This window comes from Leptidea sinapis, chromosome 9, assembly GCF_905404315.1.
Source record: "Leptidea sinapis chromosome 9, ilLepSina1.1, whole genome shotgun sequence".
Classification (NCBI taxonomy): Eukaryota; Metazoa; Arthropoda; class Insecta; order Lepidoptera; family Pieridae; genus Leptidea; species Leptidea sinapis.
Genome location: NC_066273.1, coordinates 11,574,141 through 11,598,941, shown reverse-complemented (window position 1 = coordinate 11,598,941; position 24,801 = coordinate 11,574,141). Strand labels below are relative to the sequence as shown.

The following is a 24,801-nucleotide window of genomic DNA, read 5'->3' as shown; positions in this document are numbered from 1 at the left end:
TAAACAGGAGCACCTATAACCAGGTGCGTGCATACCATATAGGCAATTAGGCAGTGACTACCTCTTTAACAACCTATATAAAAAAAGCACTGGTGTTAAAGTTGTTTTAGTTTAATTTGATTCCGTAATTTATTACCAAACTATTGAACACACTCATAAAATTATTCCTTAGGCTAGATCCTAAAGACCTTCGGTAGGCAGTCGCCAGATTGCATATTCGATATACAAATTCAATATTTACACCCCAAAACCTAGTAATGTCGGACTAAACGCAACTACGACTAGTTAAATCTAGAGCCCCTGCCTATACCATCCTGCTTATTAGAAATTGAAGGATAAAAGTATTTCAAAATAAATAATAATAATTCAATCAAACAATATTATCCCATTTAATGCTTTTCTTATTTAATGTTATATTAATTAATTTACAACATTTGTGTAAAGAAATAACGCTATTATTTACATTTTTAGTGCTAAACAAAATACAAACTACATAATTATATTAGACGATTAAATTCATAGTATCATTTCTTGCAATATGTAAAGTGGAATCTTCCATATGTACAAGCTTCGATCCTGGTAACCAGCAATTATCTGCAAACAAATAAATAAAAACTTTAACAATACTAATATACAAAAAGGCATAAAAGGCATTTATTTTCTCAAAAATTGATTCCTTTAGAATTCTTTTTGATGTCATTTCTTATACTACTAGATACTACTACCGCTTCAGAAACAAATGGCGCTCTGAGAGAGAAGAAGCGGCGCAAGAAACTCTCCCAGCATTCTTTTTTTGCGCTCTTTTCAATAAAAATATACAATATTGTACAGTCACTTCTATCGCTATAAAATAATCACAATCTAGTCCCAGGCTGTCCGATCATTTAGATATTCAGCAGTGGAGTAATAGGATTTACGACAGAGCCATTTTTTTATAAAACATTAAAATTTATTTATAGATAATGCCTGAACAGTGGCTGGGACTTTATTATAGAAGTGTATACATTTACCCTTAAAGCTATTATGTATCTTATGAAGCCTACTAGAATTAGTTACAAGCAATCCCTTATTTTTAGTGTTATAATAATGAAAATCACTATGAACATATATTAAATTTTCATAAATGTACTGACAATGAACAGTCATAATATTTATTTCTTTAAATTTTTCTTTGAGAGACTGTCTATAACCAAGCTGATATAAAGCACGAACAGCTCTCTTTTGCAGAGCAAACACTATATCAATGTCAGCAGCATGACCCCATAGTAATATACCGGACATCATGATGCTGTGAAAATAACTAAAGTACACTAATCTAGTGGTCGCAACATTCGTGTACTCTCTAATCTTTCTAACTGCATATGCCGCAGAGCTGAGTCTATCTGCTAGATGGGTAATATGTGGACCCCATTGAAGCTTTTTATCTAACGTGATACCCAAGAAGACCGTAGTGTACACAAGTTCCAATATCTGGTCATTTATAAGTATGTTGGTTTGTACCTCCGCTGTGTTTGGTGTAATGAACCGTAAACACTTTGTTTTTTTACTGTTTAAGTGCAGATTATTCGTCTCAAACCAACGCACTATCTTTAAGAGTGCATTGTTTACGTCGTCATCAATATCCGCACGTCGCTTCACTTTAAAAATAAGTGAAGTATCATCAGCAAACAATACAATCTCATGGCTATCATCTACCACAAACGGTAGATCGTTAATATATATAAGAAACAAGAAAGGACCGAGAATAGAACCCTGTGGAACACCTATTCCCACAGGTTTACCCGAAGACCGATTGCCATTTACATCGACTATCTGAACTCTTTCGCTTAAATATGATTTTAACAGATTTAGGGCTCTATTTTTCACTCCATAATGTTTTAGTTTTAGGACTAAAGCTTCATGAAGGACGCAGTCAAATGCTTTGGACAAGTCACAAAAAATGCCCAATGCATCCTGTGACTCTTCCTAGGCGTCAAAGATGTGCTCAATGAGTCTAGTACCCGCATTAATTGTTGATAAGCCCCTAGTGAAACCAAACTGATTTTTGTTCATTAATTTACAAAAATGCATTTGTAGCTGTTGAAGCAAAAGTTTTTCAAAAATTTTACTAAAAACAGGCAGCACTGAAACAGGTCTGAAATTAGCAGGGTCAAAAGAACTGCCCGATTTAAACAAAGGTATAACTTTGCTGTATTTCATGAGGTCAGGGAACACACCCTCATCTATGCATTCATTAAATATTATTGCTAATTCAGGTGCTATAATGTCAAGTATGTATTTTACAATATTAGTTGAATGGCCCCATAGGTCTTTTGTATTTTTCAGGTTAATTAATTTGAAAAATTTTATTATATCGCTACCTGTAACATACTTAAATTTCAAATCAGTGGAAGATACTGGTACGTGTAATTTAAGCATATCATATGCTGCTTTTGGCGAAGAGTTAAGGTCTTTGGTCGTGACAATCGGGATTTCGGAGAAGTATTTATCAAATTCATTTGCAATTTCTATTTCCGAATTTATAACGCGATTATTAACATTTAAACAGATAGAGGTGTTACGGCAATTCGATCTACCGGTTTCATTGTTGATTACACTCCAAGTCGCTTTTACTTTATTATTACTGTTTTTAATTTTATCTGCAATGAAACGTGTTTTCGCTTCATGACAAACTACTTTAAAGAGCTTGGAGTATTTTTTTACATATATTTTAAATTCTTCACTATTATTGTAATGTTTCTCATAATAAAGGTCATATAAGCGTTTACGACTTTTGTGGATACCCATTGTTGCCCAATCATTAAAACAATATTTGTTATTTACTGTCACCGTTACTGGAGTAAAAATCCTGTCAAATTTCTCACAGAAGGAATTGAAGACTAAGTTATAGTGAAAATTTTCACCACAGTGTAAAAATGGTATCTTATTTACCAAATTATTTCTAAACCTCTCAAGACGGCTACCCGTAACTGGTATAATCGTCACCTTTTTTGGTCTGACATTGTCCAATTTTGTATTTACTTTTATAAGTTGCCCACTATGGTCGGACTGAAGATTATTAATTATGAGTGTACTAGTAATAGTAACATCTGTAAAAATATTATCTAAACAGGTTGCTGTTGTAGAAGTGATTCTAGTAGGTTCCCAAAATACATTAAACAAATTAAAACTTTGAAATAAATTTTTAAGGCTAGTACAATTGGCCGAAGGTTCAAGCAAGTTTATATTAAAATCTCCACACACTATAATTGACTTGCTGGCTTTGCTAAATTTTGATAGTACCTCCTCCATTCTATGTTGGAATTGTTCATATGATGCAGTGGGGTATACACTTACAATAATAAATTGCTCTAGTTCTATACAAGCTATCTCAATTAGTTGTTCTATAGAGAGATTAACAATATCTCTTCTATTTTTACATTTTAATCTATTATTAATAATAATTAGGGAACCTCTATGTATTGCCCTACTTCTACAAAATGAACTGACTACTTTATGTTCTCTAAAACTAAACTGGAGCTGATGACTCTTACGCCAATGTTCTGTAATACATAATATATCTATATTACAGCAGCTCAAAAACAGTTCAATTTCTAATTCCTTACTTGAGATACCTTGTATATTCTGGTGAACAATATTTATGAGCTTAAAGGGTGTCCAGGTGTCCGGGTGTACAGGGTGTCCCAAAGTTATGGGACATGAAGGGAAAGTACCTTAAATATCGAAGATAGGCTATTTTACTGAAAGAAGATTTTATGTTATTTTTAAAAGTTAGTACTTCTGCATTCAAAGATTTTCTAAAAATTACTTGCCTCGTCTGGGAATCGAACCGACTGAAATGTAAAAAAAAACACCCCTACTTTTATAATGCCAATCGAAAGAATGGCCAAAAACTAATAACTCTTCTTAAGTAACATAGTATTTTAAAAGAAAGGAACAACGTAAAATGAATGTTTTCCTACTTGGATTGGTACGAATGGACCGATTAGATGGCCGGCCTGATCCCCGGACCGTACACCATTAGATTTCTTCTTTTGGGGATACGTGAAAGATATGGTATACAAAAAACGATACGAGAACGTGGGCGAGCTACAAACAGAATTGTGCCATATCATATCGAGTATTCACCATAAATGATAAGAAAATCAACAGGCAGCGGACTCATTAAAAGAATGAATGAATGAACTCATTCAAGATTTTTTTTTATAGTGAGCTTTCAGATAAGCAAAAAATGTATATATGTATTTGTTAATTATTCCTAAAGTTAATAATTATAATTAAGTTTTACTTCAATCGCGCGTAAAGATTACACGCACACACTTTTTTTTACTATAACCCGCTAGGTGCCAATCAGACGTCCGACGTCTGCTATTAAAACTACCGTTGAGTGCCAAGCAGACGTACGACGTCTGGTTTGGCACTCAACGGTAGCAGATATTCTTTCGTTAAATATACACAGAGTAAGACAAGCTACACGAAAGGTAATTTAACAGACTATAAAAGTAAGAATATTTAATTTTAAAACTTTATCTGTGTAAATACGACAAGCCGCCAAAATGCGGTCAGCCGTTCTGCACGACAGCCCTACTTTAAAAGAAATTTGTTTAAATTACGCAGTATCTATTGTTTATGTAATCTAACAAAGCGCTAGTTTGTTTAATAACAAAAGCATTGATGTTCGTTTTTATAAACAAGCCGAAACACTTCAAAAGCAATAAATTTTATTGTAACGCGAGCCCGTTGAAATTGGCGTCGGTAACGCGCGGCGGCTTAAGACGGGCGCCACGCGCTTTGTGGCAGCTTAGCCAGTGACGGGATAACAGGTCGAGGTGGCAACAAAGCGTCCTTGGTCGTTCAGAGTGCACACGTAGAGTTGGTTGGCTCACCTTGGACGATAGCAGCGACAGCGCCAGCAACATGGAGGGCGGTCCCCGGAGCTGCGCCAGCGGCGCGGTCTCTCCGTCGCGGTACACGTACACGCACCCGTCGTAGCAGCCCGCGAACACGAGGCCGCCGCGTGCGAGCAGGCACACGGTGCCCTTACCACCCGCGTGCGCGCCCACTTGACTCCCGCTCTGAAATAACATCAAACACGATGCAAATACTTAATACATTCCCAATACAAGTGTCCTAAGACAACTTTCTGGGAAGTCTCAACCACAATTTTTTTAAAATGATAATAAGGGACGAGACGAGCAGGGCGTTCAGCTGATGGTAATTGATACGCCATGCCCATTACAATGCAGTGCCGCTCAGGATTCTCAAAAAACCCAAAAATTCTGAGCGGCACTACAATTGCGCTCGTCACCTTTAGACATAAGATGTTAAGCCTCATTTGCCCAGTAATTTCACTAGCTACGGCGCCCTTCAGACCGAAACACAGTAATGCTTACACATTACTGCTTCACGGCAGAAATAGGCGCCGTTGTGGTACCCATAATCTAGCCGGCTTCCTGTGCAAAGGAGCCTCCCACTGGTAAAATTGTATATGTAATCTTTAGTTATTAATTAAATAGATATTAGATATTATAATACTATCCAATTGCACATTGTAATATCGTTTATCTACACCCATGCTTTAAATCCTCTATTAAAGATTCTGAAACAGTTAGCTTATTGCCAACATTAAAACACCCAATGTTCTAATAACCCTTACATCATCCAAAAGAGTGTTGTAATGTGTACTGAATTTCATAACAACACTCCTATGTTTTTTTATCCCTTCATGCGCAAAGAGTTTCAACATACAGCCACATTCTTATTGCTCGATACGTGGTATCTGTATGAATTTAAAAAAAAAACATTTTCGTTTACGCGCTCTCCACACTCCCAGAACGTCGCACGCCGTAAAAAAAAAGTAGGTTATTCAAATCCCCGCCATTTTTCTTCTATATTTTTATTGTTTTGTTTACAAAAAGTGAGCGATTCATTTTAAACGCTGCAAAAGAACATTATATTCGACTGAATTTTAATTATTGCACTATACAAAATGTAAATTACTACTAAAATATATAATTGTTTCATTAATACTTAGTTTATTTGTTTATAATCAGTAATGAATGATATTAGGTAAGTAAGCTTACTGTTCCAGAGTCTTTTAGAGGATTCATATTATAGGTGTAGATAAAGTCTTGTATGCAACTGTTGATAATTAGGTATTAAAACACTCATGTGATACTATTATCACACAAGTGTTTTAATACCCCTTATTACACAACAGTTGCATAAATAACTATTACGTAATTATCAATACTGTAATAAGTCCTCGACATAATTTAGTCGTTAAATAAAAGATTCAAATCTATTTATTGATAATTCAGATACACTTTTTGATAATTTATTGTAAAAATTTAATACCATCGCATACAAAGTAATTGTTTATTTTACAGAACCTAGTAGGGGTCACTATAAGCTTGTAGTTATTTCTACTGTTTTAATTATGGTTGTCGCTTGTATATAAATTATAATGTTTATGTACGTGCTGGAGATTGCTATAAATATATTGGTCGTACATTGTCACCATTCCACCATAAAAAATACTATGTAATAAGAGACGAGACTGAAATTTAATAATAATAATTAAAAGGTTTATTTGGTTCAAAAATACAGAAATCCTATAACTAACAACAATATTATGGATATTACAGAACCAAAATGGTGTCTAGTCATCATTATGTGGGAATTTTGCTTCTCAACGCTGGTATTGTCTAGACACCGAGACATAGACTTCGAAAATTATTAATATTTAATTTGTATTTGACCCATGTCGTATCGTCCCGGAAACACCGCACAAGGAAGCTCATCCCACAGCTTTGTAGTACGTGGAAGAAAGCTTGAAAACCGCACTGTTTAGGACCGCCACACATCCAGATAATGGGGATATCCTAATTTGTGGCGTGTCGTGCGAATCAGATGAAACAGCTCTTCGGAACACTACCCGTGATAAATGCGGTAGAAGACACAATGAAGTGATGTCTTCACGCAACGCCAAGTGATCCAGCCGTTCACAGAGCACTGGGTCAACGACAATTCGAACTGCTCTGCGTTGCACGCGGTCAAATAGATTGAGCTGATACTGGGGTGAGCCAGACCAGAGATGACAGCAATACTCCATAGGTGGCCTCACTCTGTAGAGCGCCAGAATGAGGGCCGGCTTGAAGTAGTGCTCTAGTTATGACACCCAGCTTCTTCGAAGACATTTGGCTTTGCCCTCCAGATGACCGCGGAATTGGCAATCGCTCGAGATTTCGAGAAACAGTATGCCGATACTATGCGAGGCTTTAAGGGAAGACTTCTTCCAACTGAGCCAACCGTTAAAGTGAAGTATGGTTTATAAATCTTTGTAGGTCTTGTTCAACTCGCAGGTTGTGGCTCCATCTAAAGGATCTACTTTATCATTAAAATCAAATTTGTAACAATTATTATCAACTTACCGCATAATCAAACACGTGTATTTGGTGAGTACTGGTGCCGCAGTATATCTTGCCATCTTCATACAACAGAGTGTACACCGTCATCTTGGGCCCAGTTAATGTTCGCAGCAAGAGACCAGTCTGTGCATCTCGTATGGTAACATCTTCCGACCTGACCGCCACCAGAAGCACCTTCCGCGGACCCTCCTTCATCGCACGGAGTGCCAGAATGGAATTGTCAGAGATTTTGACCGTGCTGACTGGTATTAACATGTTGTTCTGTGGAATTGATACAATTTTTCGTTAGACAACATTTACATTTAGATAGAGCCTTACTATTAGGCAACACATGGCATCAAGAGTCTTTACCAGGTTAATTACTTTAGTGTGCGTCCGTTTGCTGAAAATAGAGGCTAGCAGTTCACCGCTATTGTTTAACGTGTTTACAGCTGTCACAGTCTACCTAGACATAAATATAAATTATAAAACGGCCATTCCCAAAATTCAGTCTATCCCCGGTTGTGGCCTACTTGAGATAAAAATCGTAACTATCGTTGATTTTTCTGCCCCAATAAACTTATCGACGCAAACTCACCTTATCCGTACACGCTGTCTGTCAATGGGAGGATGTATAACTTACCAGCGATAGAAGTTTGTATGGAAATTGCAATTCACGAGTGCCAATATAAGGCGATAATAATGACTTATCGGGTATATTGGTACAGTTTCAGATTATTGACTGCTAATTACTGACAGTAGAAGCTAGTAATTTATCTCTATCTGTATGTATATTGGGAGCGGCCGTAAGACTTTTTTTATCGATGTAGATTATCTTAGAGATGATATTAATACTTATGATAACTCATAACATTTACATGAATTTATCATTTCATTAAAAGTTATTTACATATTTCTAATTGCCATGCATTTCAAATCACAAATCAAATTCCACAACCGCGCCTACTACAAGAAATTTCTTGCCTCGTGTACTTTGTGGAATCAATTACCGGCTGTTGTTTTCCCGAACCGATACGACTTAGGGACCTTCAAGAAAAGAGCATACTCCCACCTTAATGGCCGCAAAGCTTATCTTGACACCTGTTGTTGTAGGTTTTCATTGGGTTGCCTCACTACTCCCAATTTTTTTTAATTAAGAGACGAACAGGACGCTTAGCTAATCGTTATTGATACGCCCTGCTATTACAATGTAGTGCCGGTCAGGATTCTTGAAAAACCCAAAAATTCTGAGCGGCACTACATTTGCGCTCGCCACCTTGAGACATAAGTTGTCAAGTCTCATTTGCCCAGTAATTTCATAAGCTACGGCGCCCTTCATAACGAAACATCATGCTTACACATTACTGTTTAAAGGCAGAAATAGGCGCCGTTGTGGTACCCATAATCTAGCCGGCATTCGGTGCACAGGAGCCTCCCACTGGTAAATCTATCCCATCTAGTGAGTTTCTTACCCCCTCTTATATTTATATATAAAAAAATCAACTTACTTTACATTCGAACTGTAGCACAAATCCTGTTCTTGTGCCCACAAACACAGTGTCCCACGCTCTATCCATGGATTGTATAGCACTCAAAACATTGCATTCGGGACCCTTCTCCAACCCAGTCTAATGAGAAAGATATATCAAAAATCAAATTGTATCACAAGTAAACTTTATTCAATTAGGCTTAAACTAAGCGCTTTTAAATCATTACTATAAATATTTCTTTCATGTTGTTATATATATACTAGCTGACCCAGCAAACGTTGTATTGCCGATATTAAAATCGCGATACAGAAGTAATTGTTGATCGTAGATGGTTGAAAATTTGAACTTGTATGTATCTTTTAATGCTGACTCATAATCAAACAAATTTGAAAAAAAAATGTCAAAAAAATTAAAAAAAAAAATTCGTGTGGACCACCCTTAACATCTAAATGTTATAATACCCCTAAGGGTATGAAAAATAGATGTTGGCCGATTCTCAGACCTACTCAATATGCTCACAAAATTTCATGAGAATCGGTCAAGCCGTTTCGGAGGAGTACGGGAACGAACATTGTGTCACGAGAATTTTATATATAAGATATATAAATGAATTGCTGTTCGCTAGTCTCGCTAAAACTCGAGAACGGCTGGACCGATTTGGCGAATTTTGGTCTTAAATTATTTGTGGAAGTCCGTGAATTAATATGAAAGTACTTGGATATAAATAATAAAAAAAACAATTTTGATTTTCCTTTGATGTGTCCCCCGTCGTTCAGAAATCAAATAAAAATAATCGTTTAAAATGAATAACTAATTAGAATTTTTATATCTTTCTAACTTTCTCAGGAGGTAAAAAATAAATTTCCTTAAAAAAGGATTCCTTCTGTTTGTTTTAAGTTTATTTTAAACAAAAATATAGGTCTTTTATATATCGATTGAGGCAGAACGAAGTCTGCCGGGTTAGCTAGTGATTTATAAATTATAACAGGTCGACCTGGCACCACAAGCAGTAGCCGTTCATAAGTTGAAGCATGGACCAGCCATTATTCCCTTCACACATACTTCATACCTTTTGTTACTCCGAATGTCAACTCTTCAGAATAAACACATTGAGCTGGGTGTAACAGTAAGAAAAGGTGATGTAAGATGGACCATTATGTTCTAGTCCGATCTGAGTTCCACCATAAATAAATTTATTTGAATATAAGCTCTGTAACTAATATATTTGGTAAGTTATACACTGAATCAGGTAGGGAATTTGCAAATTATTTTTCATATTAATTTTATTCACTAGTTTATGAAAACATATACATTAAAAGAGCAACTGAGAGTAAACAAATTTAATTTGTACTAAAATTTATGGATGAAGTGAGACTCGAACACGCACATCTCGGGTTCCGTCCGAGCGCTCTCAACAACTGAGCTAACCGAAAGTAATAAAAAAAAAATGCTTCTCGATCACGAACAATGACGTTATAGGTCACAACAAGGGGATTGGTTGAAAATTGACATTTGACCCCATCTTTTTCGCCTTTATGTCGCCTTTTCATAAATTTGACAGAAATGATTTCACATTTAAATTTAATTTATTGCTCAAAATAAAATTATCAATAAAAATATTCATGTAGGCATAATTGGACGTAATTCCAGAAAAACGTTCCATACCACAATCATGTCGAAATTGAGTTAAGAACACAAAACTGGTCATATTAACGGACTGACAAAAAATGGCTTATCTGATGTTATGAGCTCTGATATGATCTTAGCCCACCTCACGTATAAATTAGAATGTCATGATAGTGGCTTGGAATGTTTCTCAGAAACTATGTCCAATTTTAATGTAATGTGTCTTATTGTAAAAGATATGTGTATAACCAAGGATAAAACTAAAAAACTGTCACAGCTGGATTCAAAACTGAAATTCTTTTAAAAGGCATTTATTTTCTCAAAATTGATTCCTTTAGAATTCTTTTTGATGTCATTTCTAATAACTACTAGATACTACTACCGCTTCGGAAACAAATCGCGCTCTGAGAGAGAAGTAGCGGCGAAAGAAACTCTCCCACCATTCTTTTTTTGCGCTCTTTTCAATAAAATATACAATATTGTACAGTCATTTCTATCGCTATAAAATAATCACAATCTAATCCCAGGCTGTCCGATCATTTAGATATTCAGCAGTGGATTTACGATAGAGCCATTTTTTTTATAAAACACTTAAATTTATTTATAGATAATGCCTGAACAGTGGCTGGGACTTTATTATAGAAGTGTATACATTTACCCTTAAAGCTATTATGTATCTTATGAAGCCTATTAGAATTAGTTACAAGCAATCCCTTATTTCTAGTGTTATAATAATGAAAATCACTATTAAGAGCAAAAAGGTGACGATTTTTGTGAACATATAATAAATTTTCATAAATGTACTGACAATGACTTCGTTTACATTTTCCAATATGTGGTATATTTATCCTAATAAGTTATGTTATATATCAAATGTTACCAGATAAAGCTTATATTAACACCTATACCAGCAATCAGCAAGCAACAGCAAAAAAAGCATACTTGACCACTTTGTAATGCATACAGTAAAAGCTCTTTATTCGCGGGGTATATGTTCCGTCAATATGCCGAGAATACAGAAACCGTGAATACGGAATGGTAATTTATATGGGATTATAAGGGATACGTTCCTAGGTGACAAAATAAAACACAAACTTGAAAAAAAAATGAAGATTTTGACTATACTTATCAATCATTATCTTAAGTTGCAGTTAAGGATTAAAGAATTTTGTAATTTTTTCTTAACAGTTTTTAAAAGCTTCTTTCGTTCAAACTGATATTCAGCAGTGGCATTAGCAATTTGCCTCTTAAAAATAAGACTTCGTTCCATAGACGGATCAATTTTCATAAAGAAATCACAAAGCTCATTTGCCATTCTTAAACCTTCACTAAGATTTGTCAAATGATATGTCACATTTCCAGTGCTTGTTGAAGCCTCTTCTTCAATGGTCTGTGAGTTTAACATTTCCTCCAAGTCGATTTCAGTCAAATCTTCATCTTGCGATTCAAGCAACTCCTGAATGTCACTTTATTCTATTTGTACGAACCCATCTCGTCCTATTCCATTCGCAATTATGCAACTATGTAGGAATTCTTTTTATTTATATGCATGTACTATGTAGCGATTACATCCGCGAATAAAGGAATCTTTAGCCGCGAATATAGGAATTGGGTCACAATTTTTTAATCCGCGAATAGTGAAAACGCGAATGAAGGAAGCGCGAATAAGGAGCTTTTACTGTAAATGTAATTATTGAAGTTATACTTCTTTAGGCGCGTTATGAAAAAATTATAAGACTAAAATTTTAAGATGCGCTATACATAAAAGCAACAGGGTGAAGTTGGTCCCTAAAATTTTTTGACGTTTGCGACATTCGGTATTTTTTTTTGTTTCTTCGTCCATTATTAGGACAGGCAAAGGGTTTAAGCCCAGACAGCCATATTCATTATTTAATAATTAATTGTCAAAGCCATCTTTGCAAGATTTTTACAATATTGTTCTCTCTACAAACATGGAATAGCAGGAGCAATAAATAATTTTAAGGATTTTTGCTTTCTTACGCCAAAGAAGTATTACTTCTTGTGTGCATACATACACACACACTTTTTTTATTTATATTACTCAGATATTGTGAATGCATAATCTTGTACAATAATAATAGTCTGCATACCTTCAGGTCATAATAGCGTATCCTTGAATCCAACGATCCTGTGTAAACAGTAGTGCCATATTTCTCCTTAACAATTGTGAGGCAAGTTACCGCTAGGTTAGAACCTCTGAGTGTTGTTAGCAGTTGGCCATCACTGGTAAAATAGTATACATTGCCATCTAGGCAGGCCGCAAGGAAATTGTTTTCAACACACTGAAACAAATAATAATTATATTGTTTTAATTAAAATACTTATTAGTTATTCTATATAATATGTATTTAAGTAGGAAAGTATTAAGTACAAAATACATTATTTTCAGTATTTTCAATATATAATACCGATTCATTGCAATTTAATTAATGTGATATTAATATTATGGATATACAAATAGAATTTGAAAAACAAAATTTTATGAACGATGCGGGATTCGAACCCACGACCTCCGGCGTTCCGTGCCGGTGCTCTAACCAACTGAGCTAACCGTTCGAGTACCGCCTCGTTATAAAATTCTGTTTGCTTTGTTCAACTCTCAGGGTGATTCAACCTGAGCAACCTGAGCCTCAGTTGGTTAGAGCACCGGCACGGAACGCCGGAGGTCGTGGGTTGGAATGCCGCATCGTTCATAAAATTTTGTTTTTCTAATTTTATTTATGTATTAATCCTAGAAGTGAGGGTTATCACTTTAAAAAAACATAACATATGATTATGGATATGCCAATAATAAACTATGTTGCTAATTCCTAGTATACTGTGAGTCTGTATCTAGTGTCATCATTAAATTTATTTACCAGTGGGAGGCTCCTTTGCACAGGATGCCGGGTAGTTTATGGGTACCACAACGGCACCTATTTCTGCCGTGAAGTAATAATGTGTAACATTACTGTGTTTCGTTCTGAGACTTAACATCATGTCTCAAGGTGACGACCGGAACTGTAGCGCCGGTCAGAATTTTTGGGTTTTTCAAGAATCCTGAGCGGCACTCCATTGTAATGGGCAATGCGTATCAATTATCATCAGCTGAAAGTCCTGCTCGTCTCGTCCCTTTTTTCATAAAAAAAAAACTTTAGGGGCAGGTCGCATGGCAAAACATATTGAGTTGTTGTTGTTCATTAGAAGTATCCTCTCCAAGCAGAGCTGTTTCTGCTTGGTTAAGTGACCTAATTTTCAATTTTAAAGTCAAATAAATAATCAAGTCAATGTTGTACATTTTTTAAATCTAGAATGGTCTAGTCTTGATAAAAAAGTTTAATTCTGAGTTCTCACACCAAGGTCCCAAAGTAGTAAGTGCACCAAAATGTTAACAATCAGTCTTATAGAATAAACACGTGTGAAGTGAATAATGTTGCACATAATGTGTGATTTCAAACTGATGAAATGAAAATACTTTTTTATTTACATACACAAAAACACACATAAAAGAATGTGTCAGAAAATGTTTTCCTCAAAAAAAAAAACAGCAACGTAAAATATTTTTCTAAGCTAAATAAAATAAATTTCCAAAGAGGTAGACACCAAAGCTAATTTTTCCTATCAATTTTTAAAATATGGCCATAGCAAGGCCCATGAAGGCTTGGGTTGCAAAAAGTTCAGATATAAAAGGAACTGTATGCCAAACTTCTTCATCCTCAATATATTCATTATTATTATAATAACCCCTTGCCATTAAAACATTTTTTAACTTAAATATTGCAGGCTCTCTAGTACTAGTAGTAATAATAATAAATTTTCTTACCTCAATAGCTAATACTGTATCTCCATTACCATTGACAAGGACAGAATCTTGTTGTAAACTCTCATCAGCTAAAAAGTCAAATACTTTACATTCTCCTCCTTGCTCAGCAGAAGATGTGACACCCTCAATGGATGATTGACTATTGTCGAGTATTATATCCTCATTTATTAAGCCTACTGACTGTTCTTCTATATTTTTCTCATTATTACAGTTAATTTCACATGTTTCTCCAATAACTATATCTTCAGACACATCTAACATGTCAAATTGTAGGCCATTTAATATTGGGTCATTAGTAATAACAGCTTCTATATCATTTATTTCCTTTACATTATTGCTAGTAGTTGCTATATCAACACACCCTTCCACAAGGACATCATCAGATCTGATTACTTCTTTGACATCTTGTGTCTGGCTTTGCTGGAAGTACTTACTTAAATCCTCTCTTACCAAACATACTGAGCAGTCCTTTAATCCTGTAGTTACAGGTTTTATTGAAGTTTTAGTCTTTTTAATACTGACACGCTTTTTCTTAGAGTTCTTGCCTTTCTGTTGCTTTTGTGTCTTTTTTGCTTTGACTTCAACTACTTCAAACTCATCAAGTGATATAATATCTTCTAGAGGTCTATCATCAGTAATAATTTGTTCGATAAGTGAAATATTAGGTGTTTTCTTTGATTTTTTCGAAATAGGATTCGGTGATGTGATGTTATCAATAAGAGAATTTTTTCTTCTTCTTTTTCGATTATGGCTCATTGGAGAGACTATGTCTGAACTTTCTACACTTTCCAGAGCTATTTCTTCCAATTCATTTTCTGGTATATTTGCAAAATTGTTTACTATTGTGTCCTCCAGGTCATTATTATCTTCATCAACAAATTCATTCTCTTCAAGTGAAGAGACATTTAAAACAGTCATTCCCAAGCTTTGCATTGGGACTGTTTTTGGATTTCTGCTCTCTAAAGAGCTATATAATTTAAATTTTTCTTGAAGTAACACTTGGATTTCGAGATCTATTTCTTTCATTCGGTCAAATGCGTCAGTTGCTTTTACGCTAGAAGCTTTTTCGGGGCTTCCTGTCTGTACATGTTTATTAGCAGTTTTCTTTCGTTCAGTCTGGCAAAATCTTGATGTAGACGATTTTGAGAATAATGTCTGGGTCTCTTTAGCTACCATTTTCGCAACATTGGGCTTACTAGATGATTGGTCATACACTAGTGACTTTGGTTTAGTATTTATTTTATTGTCTATAATATTAGTTGTAGAAACATTTCTTAAGGAATGATGTATGTTAATCTTTTTGGGTTGTTGCGTAAACATATCAATAGGTTTGAGCAAAGATATTGTATCATGTTTTAATGGTGTGTCATTATTAGCTATTATAGTATTGTTATTACCAGGACTAGTGGAATGATTAGATGAGGTAGAATTCTGTCTTTTCCGATTTTCATCTGCTTTTGTAACATTACTTTTCTTTATAGATGCATTAGTCTGCACATGTTTAACATTTTTTGTGGCTGAATTAAAGTTCTTTGCCTCTGGCGTTAAAATCTTTTTTTTATTTTTGAAAGCAATATCATCAGTATCTGTTTGAGTTTTGGCAGATTGCTTTTTTGATTGCAGCTGATAAGAAGTAATAATATTTTGTTTCGGATCCTTAGTGGAGTTATTTTTATTTTCACTTTTCTTATGTTTTTCTTTACGATGCGAAGGTTTTTTTTCGATTGATCTTTTACCAGAAACAATTACTTTAGATTTATCAGAATTTGAAGAAACTTCTGGCCTAACAATTTCATTAGAATTTGCTGTATTTTCCTCTGATAACATATCTTTACCTTTGTTTAAACTTTGACTTATAGTAGGCAAACCAGACTTTGATGCAGAAGGTACTTCATCCTGATTACTCTCATTAAAATCTCCAGATGTCATTGCATTTAAATGTATTTCTATATCATGGTCTATATTTTGGTTGCATAAACCTTGATTTTCTGTTGTGACTGGTTCAACTTTAATTTCAGTTTGTTGCATCAGTTCAACTTTAATTTCAGTTTGTTGCGTCATACATATTCCGACAGCTGCATCATTTTGTAGAAGTGGGGATTTAGGAGAATCAATATTTTCTATGAAATCATGATCAACAGCAACATGATACTGTTTATCAAGTTCCGCAAAAGGATCTTCCTCTTCTGATAAATGTTCATAAGTATCAAATAATGGCTGGCTTAGGTGGCCAGCATTATCATATGACTCATTGTTTGAAATATATTCAGATTTTGTGTCTAAGCTTTCTCGAAATCTTCTTTGTGATTCAACATCTCTATCCCTACACTCGTATTTTCTTGGCCTGCGTTCATACAGAGGTTTCGATTGATCTACCCGCTCTAGGCTATTGCAATCCATTTCACTACTACTGTAACTGAAATCGTCATTTTGAAAAATTAGTCTTGATGATGGTCCAGACCCTTCTGTGTCGTGAAATTCTCTTTCACTGTTCATATATTCGTAATTACCAAGTTCATCCCTTGGAAATTGCATAGAGTAATTCAAATCTTCATTTAGATTTAAATTATTATCAAAATCATCAAGTTGTAGAACTTTGCTTAGCTCTGCCATGATCATTGGTTTAATATCTTCTAAAAGAATAGTGTCCTGTGGATCTAAAATGCATTGCATTTGTTTCATGAATGTGTCTTCATAAATAGTGTTTTTATCATTTTGCATAAACTCTGTACTTGTAGAACAAAGAGACTTTTCTGCAACAGATCTCATATGTTGATTGAAGCTGTTTTGAGACTCAGTCAATAAACTGTTGATAGCATATTCAAATTTTGTTGAACAGTTTGGATTATCTAGTAGTTTGTGTATTTTTTTCTTATCCATTTTAAATAATTGATGTACAATTTTATTTTTGATTTTATCACAATTTACTTTATGAATGGGTTTTTGTTTCTGTATCCGCCTTTTCAATTTTTGTTCTTGTTGAGGGAACTCAGGTGGAATTACATCTATGATTCTTTCTTCAATAATATTTTCCCTTGGTTCTTGATTTTCAGGCACATGTGGGTTTTCATTTCTATTCAATAGTCTTTTTCTGACAATGTCCACAGTATCATCTACAGACCTGGTAAAGGTATTCGATTTTTCGATTGTAGGTACAGGATTTCCTCCATAATGATCTGAGGAGGGAGGCCTATGACCAGTATATTCTACATGATTTCTATTGGTGTCTGTTTCATTTTTGTGGTAATTTGTTTCTTCTTCATAGTACAAATTGTCAGTACTCCAAGGAGGAATTAAGGGAACATGGTTACTGTTTTTTGTTTTATGTCGCTGATCAACATCACCCATACTATTTACATGGTACTGGTCTGGATTACATAGTTGATTATTTTTGTAAGTACCAGTAAATCCAAATTCATTTATTTTTGTTTGATGTAGATGGGGTATGAATTGTCTCTCATTATGATGGGATCTTTCATTATGTCGAGAATATGAATTTGGTGTGTTGTTAAATCTATACCTCTGATGGTTACCATAATGGTTACGATCTTCATTTCCGGCATGAGGAATAAATGGATTTCTGAAAGGTCTCACATGTGGTGTGGGAAATCTGTAAAACAAGCAATCACTGGATAAATTTAAACAAATTTAAATAATCACACAGCTTTTTTAGCAAGACATTTTCAATTAAATAGAATAATTTCGCTAATTATTAGAAACTAAATTAAGACTGGCAGCACTACTATAGTTTCCTTGGTGTTTGTAGAGTATAAGGTGGCAGATCATTTACCATCGGGTACCATAATAAGCTATCCTGTTCCATAAAAAATATGCATTTACAATTTAATTATTACATTGATCACTTGGTAATATCCAACATTATTATTGATTCTAATATTTCAGTATTTATTAATAAATTTCTATTGATTTATTTGAAAAGTCCACAGCCCTGTACTTTTCCCGGGGCGTAAAAAGAATAGGAGAGTCTCAGGCCCATGGGTGTCGTAAGAGGCGACTAAGGGCTTTTTAGAAGTGGGAGAGTCACGCTGCCGTCTTTTGACGTCAGCACAATCGGGCCAGACTCGTCCGGGTTAATTACCACACTCGCACAGAATACTGGCGTGAAGTAGCGGCCTAGTGCCGCTATGTTTCGCATAGGTTAGTGTCGAGGACCGGTGGCCATTCCCCCCCCGGGTATGACAGCGGTACTAAAAAAGATTTTACCCCAGGAGGGTACCGGGTCTACCAGAGTTGGAGAATCCCTCCCCGGGCACTCTAGTTCGGGCTGCCCTTCGTATTCTGGGGAGGGCACAGAACCGCGCATGACCAAGGACAAACGAGGCAGTATCACCACGGCACCCCGCTCCACACTCAACGTGGACTTTTGCAATATCAGGGGAATTCACTCCAATTTTAAACGCCGTCCACCACCACCTTGAGACGGCGCAGCCGGCCTTGTGTTTCCTTACTGAGACGCAGATATCTCGACCTAGCGATACGTCATATTTAACGTACCCCGGGTACAAAATTGAGCACAATTTTTTGCCTCATGCCGGGGTATGTGTGTATGTTAGGGAGGATATCTGCTGTCGCCGTCTCGGCAATTTTGTGGGTAGGGACCTGTCCACTCTCTGGCTCCGCGTAGATTTAGAGGACCGCGTCCGCATCTATGCGTGTGTCTACAGGTCCCATAGTGGTAACGCAGAAACCGATCATTTCATGGGCTGCGTTCAAGGGGCAATTGACGACGTACTTGCACAGATCCCCTCCGCTGAAATCGTAGTCTTGGGTGATTTCAACGGGCACAATGCCGAATGGCTTGGATCACGTACCACAGACTACGCAGGGCGATCTGTGCATAATTTTGCATTGGCTTATGGTCTGTCCCAATTGGTTGAGTCGCCAACGCGGCTCCCGGATGTGGATAGCCACATGCCGTCCTTATTGGATCTTCTGCTGACTACACATCCCGATGGTTACCAGGTCTTTGTCGACGCCCCTCTCGGAACGTCCGACCATTGCCTGGTCAGGAGTGTAGTGCCTATCCGACGCCAACGTCGCAGACCACCAGCGACCCGCCGCGTTTGGCACTACAAGTCAGCAGATTGGGATAGGATGCGTTCCTTTTTTGCATCGTACCCTTGGAGCAGGGTTTGTTTCCCTTCGGATGATCCTAGTGCCTGCGCCGTTGCAGTAGCCGATGTGATACTACAGGGTATGGATATTTTTATACCAAACTCTGTAGTACCCATCGGTGGCAGATCACAGCCCTGGTTCGATGCGTCAGTTAAAGCAGCATCTGACTGCAAAAAACAGGCGTATCGAGCTTGGGTTGCGGCGCTGGGCACAAATACAACCGTGCCTCCAGATTTTTTAAGCGGCAAATCGCCCGTGCAAAATCAAAACACGTCGTCAAAATCGGCGAGCAGCTTTCCAGTTACCCGACCGGAACACGCAAGTTCTGGTCGTTGTCGAAAGCTGCTCTTGGTAACTTCAGCCAGCCGTCCATGCTGTGCACTCTTTCGCCTCCAACTCGACTCTTGACGACAACGGAAAAACACCCCCGACCATCCCGCGGTGTCAGAGCTCTATGCCTGAAGCACAGTTCAGACAGAAAACTGTTAGGCGAGCTCTGTTTTCGTTGGACGTCAGGAAGTCGAGCGGGCCGGATGGCATTTCTCCAATCGTGCTTAGAACGTGTGCCCCTGAGTTGACGCCGGTGCTAACGCGTTTATTCCGGCACTCTTATTCTAAAGGCGTAGTCCCTGACTCATGGAAGTCAGCCCTTGTCCATCCGATCCAAAAAAAAAGGAGACAGTTCGGATCCGGCAAACTACAGGCCTATTGCTATTACCTCCCTGCTCTCCAAAATCATGTAGAGCTTAATTAGCCGTCAGCTCTTGGTATACCTAGAGGGTCACCAGTTGATCAACGACCGACAATACGGGTTTCGCCATGGTCGGTCGGCAGGTGATCTTCTGGTATACCTGACACATAGATGGGCTGCGGCTATTGAAAGCAAGGGGGAAGGCCTGGCAGTTAGCCTGGATATAGCGAAGGCCTTTGATCGTGTATGGCACAAGGCGCTCCTCTCCAAACTTCCATCATTTGGGCTTCCCGAGAGCTTGTGCAAGTGGACCTCCAGCTTCCTCACTGGGCGTAGCATACAGGTCGTTGTCGACGGATATTGCTCGAACCCGAAGCCCGTGAATGCTGGAGTGCCCCAAGGCTGTGTGCTGTCTCCCACGCTGTTTCTTCTGCACATCAATGATATGTTGGACACCTCCAACATTCATTGCTATGCAGACGACAGCACTGGTGATGCCATATACACGGGCCATGCAGGTCTCTCTCGGGAAATCGTCGACCAGTGCCGGGAGAAACTTCTGTCTTCTATCGAGTCCTCTCTTGAGAAGGTCGCGGAATGGGGAAAATTGAACCTGGTCCAATTTAACCCGCAAAAGACTCAAGAGTTTGCGCGTTTACCACTAAAAAAAACCCATTTGTCGTATCACCGCTCTTCGCCAACACTTCCCTCAAAGCCTCGCCTAGTATCGGAATACTGGGTCTCGAAATCTCGAGCGATTGCCAATTTCGTGGTCATCTGGAAGGCAAAGCCAAATTGGCTTCAAAGAAACTGGGCGTCATTAATAGAGCACGGCAATACTTCAAGCCGGCCCACATACTAGCGCTCTACAAAGCGCAGGTCCGGCCACACATGGAGTATTGCTGTCATCTCTAGTCTGGCGCACCCCCGTATCAGCTCGATCCATTTGACCGCGTGCAACGCAGAGCAGCTCGAATTGTCGGGGACCCAGTGCCCTGAACGGCTGGATCACTTGGCGTTGCGTAGAGACGTCGCTTCATTGTGTGTCTTCTACCGCATTTATCACGGGGAGTGTTCCTAAGAGCTGTTTAACCTGATTCCTGCCGCCGAATTCCACCTTCGCACGACACGCCACAAGTTAGGATATCATCCTCACCATCTGGATGTGTGGCGGTCCTCCACAGTGCGGTTTTCAAGGAGCCTTCTTCCACATACTACAAAGCTGTGGAATGAGCTTCCTTGTGCGGTGTTTCCGGGACGATATGACATGGGTACCTTCAAAAAAAGCGCGTACACCTTCCTTAAACCCCGGCAACGCTCCTGTGATTCCTCTGGTGTTGCAAGAGATTGTGGGCGGCGGTGATCACTTAACAACAGGTGACCCGTACGCTCAGTTGTCCTCCTATTCCATAAAAAAAAAATACCAATACTGCTTACATTGACTACATAAGATATGAAGTGTCTTAAAAATAGATACATAGCCTGAAAGTCTAAGTTTCAAAAGTAATTTTATTAAAAAAAAAGACAATAGATGCAGGTGACAAATATTTTTGTGTCATATAACAGGTAAGTAATACTGCAAATTTTTAATAAAACAATTTTTATAAATTACTCATGGCAGTCATTTTTATTGTGGCTTTGGCAGGTAAATGTTACTAAAGGTGTGTAAAATACCTATCTAAATACATCAAATAATAAAGTGCGATTTTTCGATATTACCTTCAGAATATTATTAAAAATCATGTTATTCATTACCAGACACTTAACATCATGGCAACCCCTTGCCGAACACCCTTAATGTACATGAAATTATAATTTTACTAATGTCATAGTATAAAAGCTAATTTTTATATTTAATACTTGTTATTAAAGTAGTATTTAAGTAGATGAGACAAGTGCGGCAGAACTATTTTGCCTGGCGAAGGACAAACAATTGTAACTACAAAGCTGACCGCCAACCTTCCCTAGTGGGAGAGTCACGCGAAGAAGAAGAAGAATAAGTAGATGATGTTTCCTCATTAGCCAGACAATTTTGATAGTTTCAACCCCTTGTCAGACAAACATTGTAAATCATAAGATCATTGTGATTAGAATGACTTATGCAAATAAACTTTTTGGAGCAGAGTTATTAAACTGATAGTCTATATAAATTTTGAAAACATTCTAAGAAAAGACATTTGATGCTACTAAACTATAAAGTTCATTGTATTTTAGTTGTCATTGTATGCACTAAGATCATAATATGTATTCATCGCAGTGCATTCTGAGTCTGCTTGGATAGTGAAAACCTTGTCTTAAAGGTTAAACATTGCAAACTCTTTAAAGTCAATGGTTATAGCTTCAGAATTTTACTAACTTTTTATATATACACCACTAATAATTAAGTATTTAAAAAAGTTAAATATAAACAACTTGTTAATGGTACAGTTGCATAAAATAAAAGGAAATTTAAGTACTATTTGGCTTAAGCTAGAAATGGGAAGATATATAGAAAAAAAAAAAAAAAGGGAAGTAACATGTCTGCCCCCAGAACCATATCTTGTAATAAAATAATAAAGCCTTTTATTTCTCGCATTATAAAAAGTAAAAAATTAAGACATACTTTCTTAGATTATTTACATTAAGATTTTTGGTAGTCTAGTAAAGTATAGTAATGTGTATAATCTTAGTTAAATTACTTGAAATTATAAATTATATAATATAATATTTACAAAGGTATAATTTAACATGCATGCATGCAAGAACCGCTCTTATGTGAAGGTGAAGGCCTCCATAATATATAACAATTAATATTATTAGCATAAAAATATTAGGTAATAAGAACCCTATCGTCTAATATAATTCTAAAAAATAATCATATTTTCCGTCCAACAAAAGTTCATCAAAGAAGCAATTTTATGAATGCTTATTTTATCAACTATTTGAAATGTAGTCTACTTTAGAACTTTATATCTAGTACCAGCTGACCCAGCAAATGTTGTATTGCCAATATTAAAATCTCAATACAAAAGTAACTGTTGATTGTAGATGGGTGAAAATTTGAAGTTGTATGTATTGTTTAATGCTGACTCACAATCAAACAAATTTAAAAAAAAAATTCGTGTGGACCACACTTAACATTTAGGGGGATGAAAAATAGATGTTGTCTAATTCTCAGACCTATCCAATATGCACTCAAAATTTCATGAGAATCGGTCAAGCTGTTTCGGAGGAGTTCAAAGTTTAACACAATGACATGAGAATTTTATATATCAGATTTTTATTAAGGTACTAAAAACAGAAGACTTAGTTTTGATTTATGGAAGAGGGGGACAAACAAGCATACATACTGGTTGTGGAGCACAAGAGCATAGTCAACATTATTAATGTGTTGAATCAATGTACATAATATGAATTCAAAAACTGGTAAAAAAAAAATTGTTTGTAGCTAGAGAGTATCAAACCTGGGTGATCACACAGGTGAGATTGTATTAATTGAGCCAATATGGGGTTCTAATCATATTAATACAAAATACTTGAGTGTGTGAGCTTGCTTGGTGTAAGCTAAAGGGTAAAAAGCCCATAATAGGGTTTGTTGCTATATAAATGAAGAATTGAGACAATTTTTCAGTGTTAACAAAGAGATGAATTCTCTATTTAATGTGAAAAATGAGAAAGAAATACCTGGAAGACAAATAGTGTGAAAACTCATTCATATTCCAGGTAGGCTAGATTTGTTTTGCAAAGTCCCCATATTGTAAATCTCGTGAAATATGTTAGAACCAGTATGGGAGATACATGAAATATAGTATATTAATAATAAGAATTGCTCAAGATTACACCCCAATCCATACTCCTACATTTTCGTAATAGAATCATGACTAATGTGAAGTTAATAAATTAAATTTCCTTTTCCGTGATTTTTGATGTTACAAAGGCGTTTTTTAAATAAATACAACACAAATAATTTCTTCTTATACAATTTTAATAATACTTTGAATATGGCTACTATTAAGGTTTAGGCGGCTATTACATTTACATGACATGAAATTCTTGGATGGATGAGATGCACTAGAAAATTATTAATATCATACCTAGAACTTCCACTGGTAAAGTTTCTTGGTGGTCTGAAATGTGGATTACCGCTGTTTCGCGGTCTATAATGACGAGGGTTCTCATTGCGCCATCCACCTATTCCTGGATGACCTCGCCTCATCTTTGTTATTTCATAATATAAATACACAGACCCAATTAACAATAAATATTATATTTATAACTGCATGTGTAAAATAGCACAATTTATTTCATAGCTTCACTAGAAAACAAACAACTTTCAACAATAATAACTGAGATCTCCATTAACTACAAAAACACAGATTAAAATATCTTTTATCATGACATCAGACGTGACATACGTCAATTATTTGCATAACAACAAAGAATAATAAATTTCAACCATAGTCTATCCAATTTAAACAAGGTGTGCGAGAGGGAAAAAACATCTCTAACGGAGATACAGCAATATAGAAAAGGAAAGCGAATCTATTGTTACCATACATTTAGTATACTTACTAGCTAATAGATATGAACCCTGTGTGAGAAAGAGACGGGATAGATGAACCATAACGGACCGTGAAACCGTATTCA

The 24,801-nt window shown here is 36.4% G+C and overlaps 1 protein-coding gene across 1 annotated transcript; it reads right to left on the bottom strand.

Annotated features, from left to right (window-relative positions):
* Window positions 1–365: 365 nt before the first annotated feature.
* LOC126966128 (uncharacterized) lies at window positions 366–24,512 on the bottom strand. The gene is made up of 7 exons (XM_050810056.1): window positions 24,249–24,512; window positions 14,349–17,958; window positions 12,637–12,828; window positions 8,918–9,037; window positions 7,434–7,691; window positions 4,887–5,075; window positions 366–594 (listed from the first exon to the last, which is right to left on the bottom strand). Exons 1-7 carry the CDS (start codon window positions 24,368–24,370, stop codon window positions 517–519), a joined length of 4,569 nt encoding a protein of 1,522 aa, XP_050666013.1. The 5' UTR covers window positions 24,371–24,512; the 3' UTR covers window positions 366–516.
* Window positions 24,513–24,801: the final 289 nt, after the last annotated feature.

What these genes read in the sequence shown, in the direction of transcription:
- LOC126966128 (XM_050810056.1), bottom strand. Translation starts at nt 24,370, where the DNA reads ATGAGGCGAGGTCATCCAGGAATAGGTGGATGGCGCAATGAGAACCCT. An exon ending in TTTACCAGTGGAAGTTCTAG is followed by an intron (nt 17,959 to 24,248) that starts GTATGATATTAA and finishes CTTGTTTTACAG; the next exon opens with ATTTCCCACACCACATGTGA. An exon ending in ATACAGTATTAGCTATTGAG is followed by an intron (nt 12,829 to 14,348) that starts GTAAGAAAATTT and finishes TATTTGTTTCAG; the next exon opens with TGTGTTGAAAACAATTTCCT.